The 16736-nt window shown below is 43.4% G+C and overlaps 1 protein-coding gene across 2 annotated transcripts in view; it reads left to right on the top strand.

The window, feature by feature from the left end:
• Positions 1 to 2215: 2215 nt before the first annotated feature.
• Positions 2216 to 16736, top strand: part of AP3S1 (adaptor related protein complex 3 subunit sigma 1) — a 63701-nt gene continuing 49180 nt past the window's right edge. Inside the window, exons 1-3 of one of the 2 annotated variants that reach the window (XM_083151624.1) lie at positions 2216 to 2632; positions 8735 to 8826; positions 13570 to 13681. In XM_083151624.1, the coding sequence (XP_083007750.1) occupies positions 2564 to 2632; positions 8735 to 8826; positions 13570 to 13681 (273 nt within the window). In that variant the 5' untranslated portion in view covers positions 2216 to 2563. The remainder of the gene's footprint in view (positions 2633 to 8734; positions 8827 to 13569; positions 13682 to 16736) is intronic. The other variant, XM_083151623.1, reaches the window with a different exon arrangement.

The following is a 16736-nucleotide window of genomic DNA, read 5'->3' as shown; positions in this document are numbered from 1 at the left end:
TCCCACATTCCAAAAATATACTGGTAGGCTAATTGGCTCCCAACAAAATTAACCCTAGAATGTCTGTGTGTGTGTACATGTAGTAGGGAATATAGATTGTAAGCTCCACTGGGGCAGGGACTGATGTGAATGTTCAAATATTCTCGGCAAAGCGCTGTGGAATATGTGTGCGCTATATAAGAAAACTTGTAATAAATAAATATATTTACTATCAGCCGAATGCGGCTGAGCTGCCGTATGTAATACAGCTGGATCGGCTGTATACGAATGCAAACACAGCCGTATGCGGCTATAGTGTTCTATGTCATTGGCATATTTACTATCATTCATACTGGTGAATTTTAAAATAAGAATTCACCAGTAAATACAAATGATAAGAAGAACATCTTTCTGCGGAGAGTTTTGCAGCCTGCATGGATCTGGAGGGGGGGGGGGGGGGCATTTATTGGGGGGGGGGAGGGGTCCCCACTCCCCCCAGCCCAGGCTGACCAGTCAGGGGGTTAATACTTTGGCCAGGGGAGCTTGTATAAAAAGTATTCCCCAGCTGTGGCATTACCCTGGTGTCTGTTTGGGCCCGATGCAGGTTGTCAAAATACGGGGAACCCCTATTCATTTTGTCTCCCATATTTTGAGAACCAGGCCCATGAGCCTGTTGCTGGTTCTAGAAAAATGGGGAGAACCCACTTTTTTGTCCCACTGCTTTTCTAAAACCAGGACCGGTTCAATGAGCCGTGGCTGGTTATAGCTGGATATGACTGAGGTGTGTCCAGGCATTTTTGAGGATGGTCTGTGATGTCAGCGCTGACCTCTTTTTAGCCTGTTGTAGATTATTGGAGGCCTCAGACCTACTCACTTTAGCACGGAGAGTAAAATCCTTTTGATGGTCAGTGAATTGTGTATGGATGTGCAAGTGAATTGTGATTAGCGAGCCATTTGCAATTATCTTGCAATTTTGCAAAGAGCATTTTCTCTATCTGGGAGCTTACTCTGTCATGTCTGAATCAGGCCATACTGTATAATGCTAGTGAAGCATGCTCCTGTGCAGCGTTAGTGATGTATTCTGTCATCTGTACATGCAGTTAAATCTAAGGATATTTTCAATGACAGCATACTACTGGATGTGGCCATTGATGATCTAATTTGCGAAATCGCTCAGTGTGTATGCACAATTTTGTTTGCCTGGGAGTTACAGTTTTTTTTCATTTTTTTGATAATTGGGCCCCTAATCTCCTTAGCTGGCAGAGTCAAGCTGGTCCAGCATCCCAAGAAGAAAGCACTGCCTGTGCTGGTGTGCATTAGCTTTGGGCACCCTAGAGATGACTAAAGCCTTACCTACGATCAATCTTCTTATTTAGGCCTGACATTATTTAACTGATCTTCTACATTAAATTCAGATCCCGCATTGACCCAAAATATTGATGCCGCAGGAGCGCAGGCCAGCCATCACGTCTGGGAGGGATGTGCTGGATGTGATACCCATCTGGGAGGGATGTGCTGGATGTGATACCCGTCGAGCCAAATTACTGCCTTGCTCAGGGTGACGAAAAATCCTAGCTTTAGTCCTGTCCACTAGCACACTGATGTCATCCATGCTCCTGTACTGTATGTCTCCCAGCGCACAGTGCAGTTTCATACAACTCCTCTCCATACCTCCCAACATTTGTAGTCTCCAGAGCAGGACAAAAGGGAAGTCTACAGGCCACACCCCCAAGTTTTGACACTACGGGGGCATGGCCAGCACTGTGAAAGTTACTGGCCATGCTCACAGTCCCTCTGCATCTCTGAATAGATGCCATGCGCATATTCCCGGCATGGAAGGGGGAGGGGGGGTTACTCCCAACTGCCCCCCTCCACTACAGGACACTGCCGGCCCCAGGCAGGAACGCGGGACGTCCCCAAAAATCCCATCATTGGGTTTATGGTTGATGTTGAATACTGTTGCCATCGATGAGGGAGAACCAGATAGTTTCCCTCCACGGAAGGTACATAAAAACCCATTTTATATATAATATTATGGATAATGTAGAAAACCTTTGCCATCGATGGAGAAACTCAGACCTCGCCTACGTCCATCCCTACTCTGACCACGTCCTTTAAATGGCTACTGACATAATGGAAAGATCTGAGAGTCCAGGTGGAGACGCTGACACGTCACCTGCTCTGTGTGACTGTGCTCAGAGCTGTCCATCTGCTTCCGCTGCTCTCTGTAAGAGATCTGCAGTCAGCGCAGTGAGTGAGTGGCTGGCTGTCATTTGTCCCTATGCTGCCCGGCTGTGAGCGGCGCTCGCGCTGTGACGACGAACTGAGGCCAGAGCGGCCATTTTTCTTCCCCCGCTCTGTGCCACTAACACGGCGACTGGCTGTACCACCGGGTCACGTGATCCAGCGGTCCCGGAAAGTGGATGTGTGACTGATGTGGAGACAGAGGCGCTGAGCGGATTCCTAGTCCCCAGAGCCCCGCAACGTGGAGGAGCCCCGAGGACCTGGCCCGCGCCCAGGGGACCCAGCGCCAGAGATTCCCCTACCACGCCGCCGGTGACACCCTATACAATCCGACGCCATCATGATTAAAGCCATCCTCATCTTCAACAATCATGGCAAGCCCCGGCTGTGCAAGTTCTACCAGCACTACGTAAGTGACGTTACAGTGGGCGCCAGCAATACTAGGCTGTCGCTTCCCTGTATCCCTGCTCATCCACTGACAGTTCTCTGACACTAACCAGGTAGCATCGTATAGGGTCTAGGGCTGCCAGAACTACTAGTCCCAGCATCCCCTGTCCTACAGCTGCAGAACTTAATATAACATGTACAGATCTAGAGCTGGGTCCTAGCTCAGGGCTGCATGTCAGTGCCAATATCATTCTCCCCAGTACTGTATCTATGGCCTACATGGGAAAGCCCCTGCAGTGTAATGTGGTTTGTGCTGGTAATTTGCTCCAGTGATGAATTTCCCACTATGCACATACCTGTGGGCAGCACTAGGATGCTGGTGGTGGTACTGTCTGCCCTATATGTACCATTAACTGCATAATATTGCGACTATACCGTACCATATGCCATATTGAATGGAGTGTAAATGGGTAAGGAACGCTACCCCTGTGACCTGTCCTGCATAGTTTATATGTATATGTATGCGTGTGTGTGTGTGTATGTGTATGTATATGTATATATATATATATATATATATATCAAACAATGTACAAAGTGCGCCCTATTAAGATGTATCCACCACCAATAGAACAAATAGTGACAATGTGGTCACGATACAACAAATTTAATATAAAACAAGTAAAATATAACAGTAAAACACTTTTTTCATCTGTGTGGAGTCATGGATTCAATAACGGTCAGTATAAAAAGACACCCAACGCGTTTCGTCGTTACAACGACTTCCTCAGGGGTAACCGTCCGTAGGTAACTCAACTTTAGGACAAAGATGTTTCAGTCACAGTGTAATACAGCTTTCAATTTAGACACAGTGGACAAAAGCAAGGGAGTGGATCCTTTGTAGATCTCAATCCTGATGCATGTCAGCATCTAAAAAATGGTCAATTTCCATACAAAACGAGGGAAAAGAAAATGGGGAAATATCCCCCAAGAAATTCAGATCACTCCTTAGTGTAGTGCCAAAGACCTCAATAGGTAATGCTAGGCATATTTGGCTGCCTAGCGTTACCTATTGAGGTCTTTGGCACTACACTAAGGAGTGATCTGAATTTCTTGGGGGATATTACCCCATTTTCTTTTCCCTCGTTTTGTATGGAAATTGACCATTTTTTAGATGCTGACATGCATCAGGATTGAGATCTACAAAGGATCCACTCCCTTGCTTTTGCCCACTGTGTCTAAATTGAAAGCTGTATTACACTGTGACTGAAACATCTTTGTCCTAAAGTTGAGTTACCTACGGACGGTTACCCCTGAGGAAGTCGTTGTAACGACGAAACGCGTTGGGTGTCTTTTTATACTGACCGTTATTGAATCCATGACTCCACACAGATAAAAAAAGTGTTTTACTGTTATATTTTACTTGTTTTATATTAAATTTGTTGTATCGTGACCACATTGTCACTATTTGTTCTATTGGTGGTGGATACATCTTAATAGGGCGCACTTTGTACATTGTTTGCTGTTTCTCCCCCTTTTTCCCCCACTAACAGGGGAGACCTACTTAGTTGCTGCCCACCCATTTATTGTAGCGCATTGAAAGGGTACCCTATATATATATATATATATATATATATATATATATATATATATATATATATATATATATATATATATATATATATATATATATATATATATATATATTGTAATTTATAGTACCTATTTTATTCTATTAAATTAGATCTCATCAAATAAGGACTTCTAACCAATCCACGTATTATTGAAGTTAGGCAGTGGGTGTGGGGGCAGCCATTACTGTTGTGCCCAGGGGGCACTCCTCATCCCTAAATCCACCCCTTGCATCAGCCCTGTAGTGAGGAGGCTTGCTGGGTTCTATGCAGTGTTGTGAGTGGAGAACTGCTCAGCATGCCAAAATTCATCAAGGTGCATTCAGTAGGTCTCCCCTGTGGCCTCTTTGGTGCCAATTCTGCCCTACAGTATATTCTGTTTTGCGTGAATCCTATATTACTTGACAAAACTTAGGATTTGATTCATGGATGGATGTAGGAGCGGTTATATTTCAATTTTCTGTTGGGAAATTGGCTATGTGCAGCGTTCGTTTCCGATGTTCAGAAAACTCATGTGCAGGACCCATCTTCTGATGCAGCAGCGGATCACAGAAACAACCAGGAGCCGGCTATATACAAAGGATGCTTCCTGATGCATTAGAATAATTTAGTATGGCAGCTATTGTGCTACTGCTTATGTCCATGAATCAGGCCCTTAAGCTGCGTAAACAGTGGATGACTTAATAAAAGATTCAAGGATTTCACTTGAACTCCCAGACAAACAATATATAGTGCATACACACTGTGCAATCTTGCAAAATATGCTGTCATTAACAATACATACAAATCTTTCTGCATGTTCAAAAGATCAGTAAAAGTGACAACCAGTAGGAATAGAGCGTACACACTAAACAATGTAACTGATTTGTCGTTCATAACCTAACGTTATTGTCTACATTGTTTACACAGCTAGAAAAAATAAAAAGGTAGCGCTAAACCAATGAGTCTTCAAAAAGAAAACATTTATTGTACACTTAAGAAATAAAACCTCAATTAAATATGCATATTGCAGGAAATTAAAATCAACAATGAGGGTCCGCTGGCATCTGCAATCAAATCACTATATAGTCATCCGTTCCTAGTTGTTTCTCCTGTATAGGAAAGGTTTCTAGTAATGTCACAGTCTTGGTGGATTTCTGTGATATAAGGTATAATTACCAGTCAATGTCCTCCAGCGGAATTGATCCACTTCTAGGAAAGCATACAGGCTGTATCCTCTTGGGTGATGTTGAAATATAACATAGTTCCACTTGGTGAAGACAGGTGACTGTGGCTGGACCCCACAGTTCGACTGGTCTGGATGATAAAGTGCTGTGCAAATGAGGCAGTGGCAGAGTGGCTGACCTGCAGCACTTAATGCGTTTCCCTGTCTGTAGGACCGCTTTTTACACAGCTGTCTAATGTGTACGCAACGTTAGTGAAAAACAATGGAATACCTTGTAAGTTTAAAATATCTGATTACTAAGGCTCTATAGCTCATAATCAGTTACATGTGGAAATGTGCTGTATTTCAATGAACCTCTAGTTCAGTAATGTTATGGAATTGTATTTGAATAATAATAATAATAATAATAAATATATATATATATATTATATGTTCCCTGAAATGTAGATGACTGCTGATATCTAAATACAGCTTTTCCTTTTTTTTTCTTCACCTTCAAGTGCCCCGAGTGCCATCCTTTATTGTGGAAGTATTTATATTGGGCTCATACCACTGGGAAAGGCACCTGGAGCAGGATTGCCCTGTCTGAAGGGGCTATACCAGAGTGCAGGGGATTATTGGATATATATATTTTTTATTTTCCCAGCAAGAAGGTGGCACTCGGGGACCATCAAATGGTGTAAAAAGTAACTGTAGAATTTATTAGCAACGTTTCGGGGCTTACACCCCTTTCTCAAGCCACACAGCAAGTAATATCTATGTTACTTACACACACACACACACACACACACACACACACACACACACACACACACACACACACACACACACACACACACACACACACACACACACACACACACACACACACACACACACACGTAGAGAGCTCCCAAGATGCTGAAAACTAGTTGTCTGACAACTACACCTTTACGGGGTCCTAAATAATCTTAAGGTCCATACACACTGGGCGACTATGCCCAGCGTGTATGGACAGCAATGATAGCATTCATCGCTGTGGGGAATGCCGCTCAGTGCATACACACTCAGCTGCTTTCCCCCTGCCCGGTGCCGACGGAGGGGGGAGGACGGCTTTGCATAGCGGAGCGCTATGGAAAGCCATCCTGACAGCTGCTCAACTGTTGGTATAACCAGCAGATGAATGGCTTTCCCGGCAATTTTGCGGGAGCGTGCAGCGCTCGTCACCAGGGCATACACACTGGGCGGCTTTGAGCTGAAAGCCGCTCAAACCTGCTGTTTTGAGCGACTTTCAGCTCAAAGTCGCCAAGTGTGTATGGGCCTTAAGTTGTACTGTAAACACAGCACTGAGAAAAGCTTAACAGCATAGTATGCACTGGACATTTGTCAAGCAATTAATGACTGCTACATGTAGGCTGATCCTCCTTCTCAGCTTCTGCACTGATTTTACATATATATTTTTCCTATTAACCTAAAATTGTGTTCCTATATACATCTAAGGATGTAGAGAATGTTTTCTTGCATGTATGTTAAATTTGGATAAATAGCTAAATACAATGCAGGCTATTGAGGTTTAGGCCTGTCTGCTTTTTCTCACATGACCGAGTGTAATGTGATTTAGTGATGGATTTGCAGTAACAAATGAAGCATTACTTGATGTGGGCTGGGTTACAAAATTTCCCTTTGGTTATACAGAGTAAAGCAGATAAATCTGAAGTCTATTGACACAGTGATCAGATTGTCTGTAATTGTAGAGTAGGCTATACTTACATCAGCCAATCACTTTGAAGCAATTCTTATCACACAAGGAAATGTTTTAAACTTTAATGAAAAGACCACTTTGTTTCCTTTTAGATTTGGTCAGTAGGCTCCAGATAGTTTCGTTCGTTTCAGGATGGGGGATACTTTAGTTTGGGCAGCATTGTTTATCTGAGTTGGGAAGTCCGACTGAGCTATTCAGTTGTTTTGCCTGTCGTGCAAAACTGCATTACTTGTTGCACCCAAATGGATTTTGATAGCCAAGTGAATTTGTCAAAATTGGTGTTCTATTGCCAAGCAAACATTTTTATTCATCATAGGGACCTGTAATGTTTATCTTTTATATAGGAAATATAATCTTTTTTTTACATAACATTTTTTATTTTAATTTATATAATAAATGTACTGGCATTTTTAGCTGATATTTTGCATATCTCTCACAGAGCTGTTGCCATTTTTAGCCAATATTTTTACGCATCTCTCAACTGTTGGCACTCAAATGGTAAAAGCACCTAATCATGCTGTTGGTACTCAAATGGTTAAAGCACACACAAACCACTAACGTTGTGCAGTTTTCTGCTCACCACCTCAGGATGTGATGGAGGCTACTGGATGATTTCTGCGTGATTGATAGGCAAACTATTGAATAGCTGCCATTCGGTGCACATTACTTCTGGATGCCCAAACAACATATAAATTCCCATTTCATATTTGCATTTACCATTTGTAGTCAATGTGTATACTCAATTTTATTAAACATTAATTGGAATTAATATATTATTAATATTCTTAAACATTAATCGTAATTATGTTAATGTGTTCGTACAATTCTCGAAGGGCATGAGTTTAATTACTTCCCTGATTCTGAACTTTAAATTAAGGATACACTGAAGCCCACAGTGTTTCTGTTGTTTAGCATTGTGGGTTTTTTTATTTTCCGTTCACTCTAAATTTAGATTAAGTGCATAAATGAACAACTAATGGAGCCTATAATTAAGAGCGTATTGTGGTAGTACCTTATTCTCCCAATGCCTGGATCGGGAGATGAGGGAAATTCGGAAATCTTTGATTTGCAATTTCTGACTAAAATTTGATAGGGGTCTGCGGGTCTGGGATTTTTAACATGCACGTTATTGTCTATTTCTGGCGCATCGTTAATTACCACCAATGTTTTTGATTGGTGTATCTGATCTTCGGCATCGGAACAGTGTGGTGGTCTGTAAGGCCGGTTTCACATACTCCGGCTCCTGCCGGACGGTGAAATCCCGCACGGCCAGGGAGCCGTGCCGCACACATTAGTTGTGAATGGACACTATTGTGTCCATTCACACGGGACGGCCACGGCACGGCCGCATGGCTGCCGCCGTATCCCGCCACTGGAAGGGACGGCTGCCGGGCTGTGGCCATCCCCTCCATGATAAACTACTGTGTGCGGCACGGCTCCCTGGCCGTGCGGGATTTCACCGTCCGGCAGAAGCCGGAGTGTGTGAAACCGGCCTTAGTGTACCACATAACCCTTGACATGTATAATTGTCTGTGTTACTATTGCTTTTTTTGTAGTAGTAAATGTTTAATGTCATTTTTTTTACTTCAGAGTGAAGATACACAGCAACAAATTATAAGAGAAACATTCCACTTAGTGTCAAAAAGAGATGAGAACGTCTGCAACTTTTTAGAAGGAGGATTGTAAGTATAAACCGTGATGAAAATGGTGAATCCATCTGAGTCATCTGAGTCTTCAGGCCTCTATCTCAGCAACTTACTGCAGTACAATTGTTGTGCTATGGTGAAAACATGTATGTATAGTACAGTAAAACTGTGCTTTTCCATTTTAGAGGGGACTTCAATTTGCCCCAAAACATTTTCAGGGGCAAAAAAAGTGGCAGGTTTTTTATTGCGGAAATCACATACCCTCTTTTTTTTTCTGCACCTGAAAATGTATTGCAGGCGAAAACACATAGGGGTCGATGCTATTAAACCCGAAGGGTGCAAATCGTCACGACACCGGGCGCACTTTACAGTGGGCTGAATTTACTGAAAAGTGCTCACACCTCCATAGGGGTGTTAAAACGGCACTTGAACGGCAACTCGCACCCTTCGGGGTTAATAGGATCGACCCATAGCATTGCGACTGTGAAAAAGTCAATGATATCAGGAATTGTTTTTTTCCTTGCCTTTTAGGGGGCTAATTGGGTATCTCCCAGGGGATCAGTTGGCCACAGAAAATTACCATGGCTGACTGAATTCTCCCTGGAGGTGTATATTTTCTAAGGGGCAAGTTTTTACAAGTGAAGATGTTGCCCATAGCAACCAACCCAGATTATTATTATTATTTATCTGGCACATTGCAAAATATAATAGCTAGAATCTGGTTGCTATTGGCAGCATTTCCATGTTTAAAAACCTACACTCTACTAAATATATCCCTTAGTGTCATAATGCAGGGAGTGTTTTTTAAATGACCTCTTGGTATGGTGAGAAGTTGGGTGTATTGGGTAATCAATTAGACAATGGAGTATAGATGGGTCCATAGAAGCCGGTGCACTTTAATAAAATTCAACATCCTGTGTGCTGGCTCCTCCCCTCCCACAGCCCAGTTTAGAAAAGAGTGCCCTCACGGCCGGTAGCACACTATGGAGCTCCAGAGTTTCTTCTTGCAAATATATATATTCATTTTTTTTTTTTTTTTCATTTTTACAGACAATGCTGGCTCACTACCAGTCTGTCTACAGAGCTGAAGGGGGGGTTTACGGTACCAACCTCTTTCAGGGTTAATGGTCCATGACCCGCTGACAGGACTCCGTTCCTAAGGGATGATGCACCGCAGTCGCATAAGGACTGCCGAGCTAACCCGCACCCCTCAGTGCAGGATACACAGCCTCTGGTGTCCGCTAATGAAACTCCCCATTCTTTCGGGGGGAAAAAGCTCTCCTGCACAGTGCAGCGGCCGTGCCATCTTGGGGGCAGAGCTTCTGGAGAGCTGGACCAACAGCAGCAGCTGGCGCTAGTGGGGGCTCGACTACAACACCTCAGTTAGATTTGGAGGGCTTCTTGTCTGGATCCTTGGGTACTCAACCTGGTTACTCAGGGGTACAAGATAGCGTTCGCCTCAGGCTTGCCAGCTTTACAAGAATCTCCAAGGACCCTATTGTAGGCCATCCAAAAACTGATTCAGCTGCACGTTGTTGTCCCAGTACCTACCCACCTCAGGGGAACCGGTTACTGTTCCATCCTATTTGTGGTACCGAAGCAGGATAGATCAGTAACAAGTATGTAGACTTTCAAGTTTAAGATGGAGTCTTTCAGGGCAGTGATTTCTGAACTGGGGGAGAAGGAATTTCTGATGTCGTTAGTCATCAAGGATGCCTACCTCCATGTACCAATTTGGTCGCCTCATCAGGCTTATTTTCTATTTGCGGTTCAAAATGACCACTATCCATTCCAGGCCTTGCCTTTCGGGCTATCAACAGCGCCACGAATATTCGCCAAGGTCATGGCGGAGATGATGCTACTTCTCCATCGCAAGGGGGTGAATGTCCTCCCTTATCTGGACGACCTCCTGATAAAAGCCATACCAGCGACCTGTTGGAGGACCGTGTCCCCACCACCTCTGCTCTACTGTCAAGTCATGGGTGGGTTCCGAATGTGCAGAAATCACATCTGGAACCCGCTCAACGAATCCTGTTCTTGGGGATGTTCCTTAATACTGTAGCTTAGAAAGTTTTCTTTCCGCAGGACAAAGTGTTGGCAATTCTGCAGATGATCCGATCAGTTCTGACCACACAGGATCTCAGTCCACTGTTGAATACGTCTGCTGAGCAAGATGGTATCCGCCTATGAAGCGATTCCATATGGGAGATTTCACGCACAAACTTTTGACAGACTCCAGCCTGAGGGATTGGTGTGAGGTGACTCAGGAAGTTCAGTTTAAGGGCTGTTGGTCCCTGCAGGAGACCATACTCCCCATAAATGTGTTGGAGCTCAGAGCAATCCACTATGCACTGCTTCGGGACGCCGATCTGCTTATAGGCAAACCAATACAGGTGCAGTCGGACAACGCCACAGTAGTAGCATCCATACATAAACTGCCAAGGGGGAACAAAAAGCAGAGTGACGATGCGAGAGGTATCGAAAATTCTTCTGTGGCCAGAAGCCCATGCAGGGGCCATCTCTGCCATTTTCATTCTGGGTGTAGATAACTGGAAAGCAGAGTTTCTCAGCAGACACAATCTGCACCCGGGAGAATGGAGCCTCCACCCTCAGGTGTTTCAGACCTTAATCAGTCGGTAGGGGTGTTCTCAGGTGGACCTGATGGTGTCCAACCTGAACAAGAAACTTCTGGTTTATTGCTCAAGGACAAGAAATCCTCAGGTGGACATGCTGACTGCACCATGGGACTACCGCTTCGTCTATCTCTTTCCTCCAATTCCATTTGATCCTAAGGCTACTTGAAACACATCAAATGGGAGAGATCTCTCCCAAGGTTGTTTTTAATAGCACTAAATTGGCTGCGCAGGACATCATTCGCAGACTTCCTGTACCTGGCCTTGGAAGACCCTTGGCCCCTGCCACTTCGGCAAGATCTTTTACAAGGGCCATTCTTTTATCATGACTCGCAGATAGAACCATCCTCATCTAGCTTTTTAATAGGATTAACTGAGCTAGAGCAGTCTTAATCCCCTACTGCAGTGGTTCCCAAACATTTGTGAATCACAGCACCCTAGAGCATCAAGATTTTGGCAAGTCATCCCTAGTCAAACATCCTTTTTGAAAATTTCTGAAACAAATATTAAATTAAGTAACTTGTGTTTTAAATATCATCCTTATGGTCAGTTTATATGGTGATGGCCAAGATTTGCTTCTGTTTATACATATTTTATGTTTGGCAGCCACCAGCACTGACTTTGTGTCTTACATTGACCATAAATTGATTTGTTTCAGGACCACCAACCTGAGGCACCCCAGGGTGCCACGGCACACTGTTTGGGAACCACTGCCCTACTGTATTGTTCTATGTATTGTATTGCAGCTGAGAACAATAGGCCTTGGTTATCCCTACTATGATCAGGGCTTGGAAGTCCGTCACTTCAAAACATTACAACGGATCTGGAAATGTTAGGTCTCCTGTTAAAGTCAAGTACCCTCCAGTGGTGTTTAAACTGGGTTGTTTCTGGAGATTCTTGCAGGTGGGGGTGGATTTGGGCCTACGCCTAGAGTCTATATATGTTCAGATCTCTGCTTTATCTGTCTCTTTCCAAATGCAGTTGGCGTTCCTGAGGTATAAACATTTTGTAAGGGGTCCTTCACATCCATGGCTTCAGCAAGGAGGGTCTCGGATTGGAGCCCTTTCCTGCAGGAGTCTGTATCTGATCTTTCATGTCGACAGGGCTGAGCTTCGTATGGGGCCAAAGTTCCTACCAAAGGTGGTATCGACCTTCCATATTAACCAACCCATTGTGTTGCCGGCGGTCATGGCTGGTTCCGCTACTCCGAAGTCACTTGATGTGTTTAGGGCTTTAAAAGCCTACGTTTCAGACTGCTCGTACCAGAAAATCAGTCTCTCTTTTTGTACTGTATGATGCCAAAAAGATTGGTTGTCCTGCTTCAAAACAAACTATCGCTTGGTGGATTAGGTTGACAATCCAACAGGCATATGCACGAGCCATTGTCCCGGCTCCTGCTTCTGTTTTTCAGCTCACTCTACTAAATCGATGGGCTCTTCGTGGGTGGCTGCCCGAGGTATTTCGGCCCTGCAGTTGTGCAGAACGGCCACTTGGGTACCAACACCTTTGTAAATATAGGTTTGACACCCTGACCTCAGAGGATCTTCGGGTTTGCCAATTCTGTTCTTCAGGGGTCTCGGCACTCTCCCGCCTGTTGTGGAAGCTTTGGGACGTCCCCATTGTCTACGTGATTCCCCAGCATACCCTATGGATGTTAGAGTAAAGAGGATTTTATATTACCTACCGGTAAATCCACGTAGTCCATAGGGTATACTGGGCACCCTCCTCTGTTTTTAGTTTTTTCCCTGTGTTGGTCTGGTTTGATTGATTTTTTTTTTTTTTTTTTTCTTGTTATACTGCTTATATGTTGTGCTTACTTATACTAATGTTTCCTCCTCTCTGAGTTTAACAGTCTCCTATGGGCACAGTTTTTCCTAGACTGGGCTGTGGGAGGGAGCATGGATGGGAGGAGCCAGCACACAGGAGTTTGAATTTTATTAGTGCACCGGCTCCTATGGACTCATTCATACCCCATTGTCTACTTGATTCCCCAAGTTTACCTTATGTACTACGAGAAAAGGATTTACCGGTAGGTAATATAAAATCATCTTTTTGTGGCACAAAAAGCAGACCTAAATGAATTGTGTATATACTGTTATAACCTGTATAAACTTTGTTTAATTTTTCAATTATTGGTGGTTTGCAGGTTAATAGGTGGATCTGACAACAAGCTCATATATCGGCATTATGCAACCTTATATTTTGTCTTTTGTGTGGACTCCTCAGAAAGTGAACTTGGGATTCTAGATCTCATCCAAGTAAGTGTCACTGATGTATCTCCACCTGTTAATGAAAGAAAGGAAGAACGGTCTATGAATATTGTGCTTTTCCAGCCAATATGTTGCAGAACATTCAACAAATGCTAATGTTGTGCTGGACATGCAAGAATGGAGTGGTAGGGGGGATTTTTATAATAGCAGCACATTGTGCCGCTATAATGCTTCATGCTTCACCTCTTTACTGAGTCAAAGTAGGAAGCAGCACTGACGAGATGTATTACCATCTCATTTCCCAAAGTGGGGGACTGAAAACCTTCCTCTGGTGACCCCCTTCCAGAGCCCACAGTGCATATTACTGCCTGGCTGGCTTTCTGGTTACGTGCAAGATCTCGCTAGCATCAAAAGATTTCTGCAGCCACCACAGGAAGGGACAGAGCTGTCCTACTGTGGTGACTGGACAATGACCACTTCATTTGTTGAGATCCATAGTTACAAGTGTCTGAACGGCCAGTTTCGCTGACGTTTATACATTGTCTGGTAGTTCGGCATGCTGTCTTGTAGATGTCAGTGTTGCCTAGATCTTTGTACTTTTGAGCATAATGTACTTGTTAGCCAAGTTCTACTGCTTTGAGAATAATACTGATCCAGTTTTGGAAAGAACTCTAATGTACAAGGGAAATATGCATATGAAGGTATTACGTTTGTGTTGTTTTGAAGTACAGTGGTCAGCTGGGATATTGATTATTGGTCAAAAGGAAGACAAGTCATTTTCCCGTGACACCTCAGAGGACCCCTTTATACACATAGCATGCGGCTTATAGAGTACAGCCTAGTAGGTATTACACTGTTACACAAAGTGCATTTATTAACTATGAAGACCTTTCTGTTTGTTTGAAAGTAATTGTATTGTTTGAATGCCATCCAACAGTCTGTTATTGATCCCGTGTTGTCATATCGTTTTATTTGAGTTGGAGGATCTGAAATATTCATGGAATAATAGAAGACTGGCATGAAATATTCATGTAGGGCTGATCTAGTTTATTTAAATATTCTCATTGATTATTCACTGTACGTCAGGTCCTTCCAGCCACATTATCTGTGAGGGAGATCAACTTACCAGTCCTGTAATGATACTAAAGGTGCCGCTTCTCCAATTTACTGTCAGTTTGTCTAGCAGCATTGCAAAATATAAAACTAAAGATGTCCCCATATACTCTGACATCTTATTTTTATCTATAACTATAGTATTATGCATTCACATTTATAACACACGCTACTTCTAGTTATTATATTTTGTTAAAGAAGTAGTGAGCTACATTATTGGTCATTCAGCCATGGCTGGTTCCAGCAATGCCCGTCTCTGACCTTTATTCTTCCGCTAATTGTGTTAGAGGCGAGAGTGTTGCACAAGTGCGTGTGGAATCAGTGTGTGTGTGTGTGTGTCTCGGGAAGGGCATTTTTTTAAAATGATACGTTTTGGGGTCTGTCCCTGTCATGTTGGGGTCTGTCCCTGTCATGCTATAATTGCCCAAGTAATACCGTACAGAGCATCCTGGTATATTCTGTATGGTTTCTGTTGTCTGCAGTTGGACTTGTTAAGGATAATGCGTGCCCTGGCTCCAACTACGCATGGCTGTGGCATTACAGCCATTCTCGATTATCATATAGGTGTTTCTCTAGCATAGATCATCTCTCTATAACCACGGATGTGAGCAACATGGTTGTTAATTGCACATTAAAGATAACAGCATGTCATTCATAATGTCTTTTTTGAATGTTCTACATTACACTTTCTTTACTGTATGTTTGATAAGTATTTTGCTCTCTACTTTGTTATAGAAACATAGAATTTGCTGGCAGATAAGAACCACTTGGCCTATCTAGTCTGCCCCTTTTTTAAACATGTTACCTTAAACCAGGCATTCCCAACCACGGTCCTCAAGGCATAACAACAGTACAGGTTTTCTAGATATCTAGGCTTGAGCACAGGTGACTTAATTAGTATCTGAGGGATTCTTATTAAACCATCTGTGCTGAAGCCTGGATATCGCTAAAACCTGCACTGTTGGTGTGCCTTGAGGACCGTGGTTGGGAATGCCTGCCTTAAACCATATTTGATCATTCTTTCTTTGTAATGATCTCAATATGCCTATCCCAAGCATGTTTAAATTACTCTACTGTATTTGCCTCTACCACCTCTGATGGGACACTATTCCACTTATCTACTACCCTTTCTGTGAAGTAATTCTTCCTCACATTTCCCCTGAATCTTCCTCCCTCTAGTTTCAGTGCATGTCCTCGTGTTCTGTTGCTCCTCTTTCTGTGAAGAAGTCTCCCTCCTGTACTTTGTTAAAACCCTTGATATATATGAAAGTTTCGATCATGTCCCCCCTTTCCCTTCTCTGCCCCAAACTATATTTATTAAGATCTTTTAGTCTTTCCAGGTAAAGGCTCCTACACAATGGGCGATTTTTGAGCTGAAAGCCGCCCACTGTGAACAGCCCGGCGGTGAGCGGTGATGCGCACTCCCGCATCATCGCCCGGAAAGCCGATCATCTGCTGGTATTACCAGAGCACACAATGGTACATAGTAGGAAGGATAGTACACTCAGGTACTGTACGTGTTATGGTTGGGTTATTTGATAAAACAGCCCATTTTAAAGGCTTTGTTGCGGCCTGCAGGTGTAAGGCTGTTTAGCTGGAATATCCATTGCAGCTCTTTCTGAAGCAAATGTTTGTCTCGATCCCCACCCCTCGTGGGTAGGGGAATCATAAAGCATTTAAGCTGGTTGATATTGTGGTATTTTTCCAAGAAATGTCTGGCGACTGGTAAAGATTGTAAGTCCAAGACAGAATTGCAAAACAAGGGGGGAAAGGAGGAGTGTCTCGGTGTGGTGCACCTACAAGGTTTTAATAAAATATAACCTTTAATTGTTATTTTCTAAAAGCTGCGAAATCTACAACACAAATACGAATACAAATATGACACGGACAGTGAGATTAAAAGGAATAATCCTCACACCGTGGGGCCCCCAGGATCTGTATTCCTTCTTTTTATCTGGGTTTGTCTGTAGTGGTGCTTCTGAACATTGGT

The sequence above is a fragment of the Crinia signifera genome, chromosome 1 (assembly GCF_055691185.1).
Source record: "Crinia signifera chromosome 1, ASM5569118v1, whole genome shotgun sequence".
Classification (NCBI taxonomy): Eukaryota; Metazoa; Chordata; class Amphibia; order Anura; family Myobatrachidae; genus Crinia; species Crinia signifera.
The sequence above is the reverse complement of the archived record's forward strand: the minus strand, read 5'-3'. Positions and strand labels throughout refer to the sequence as shown.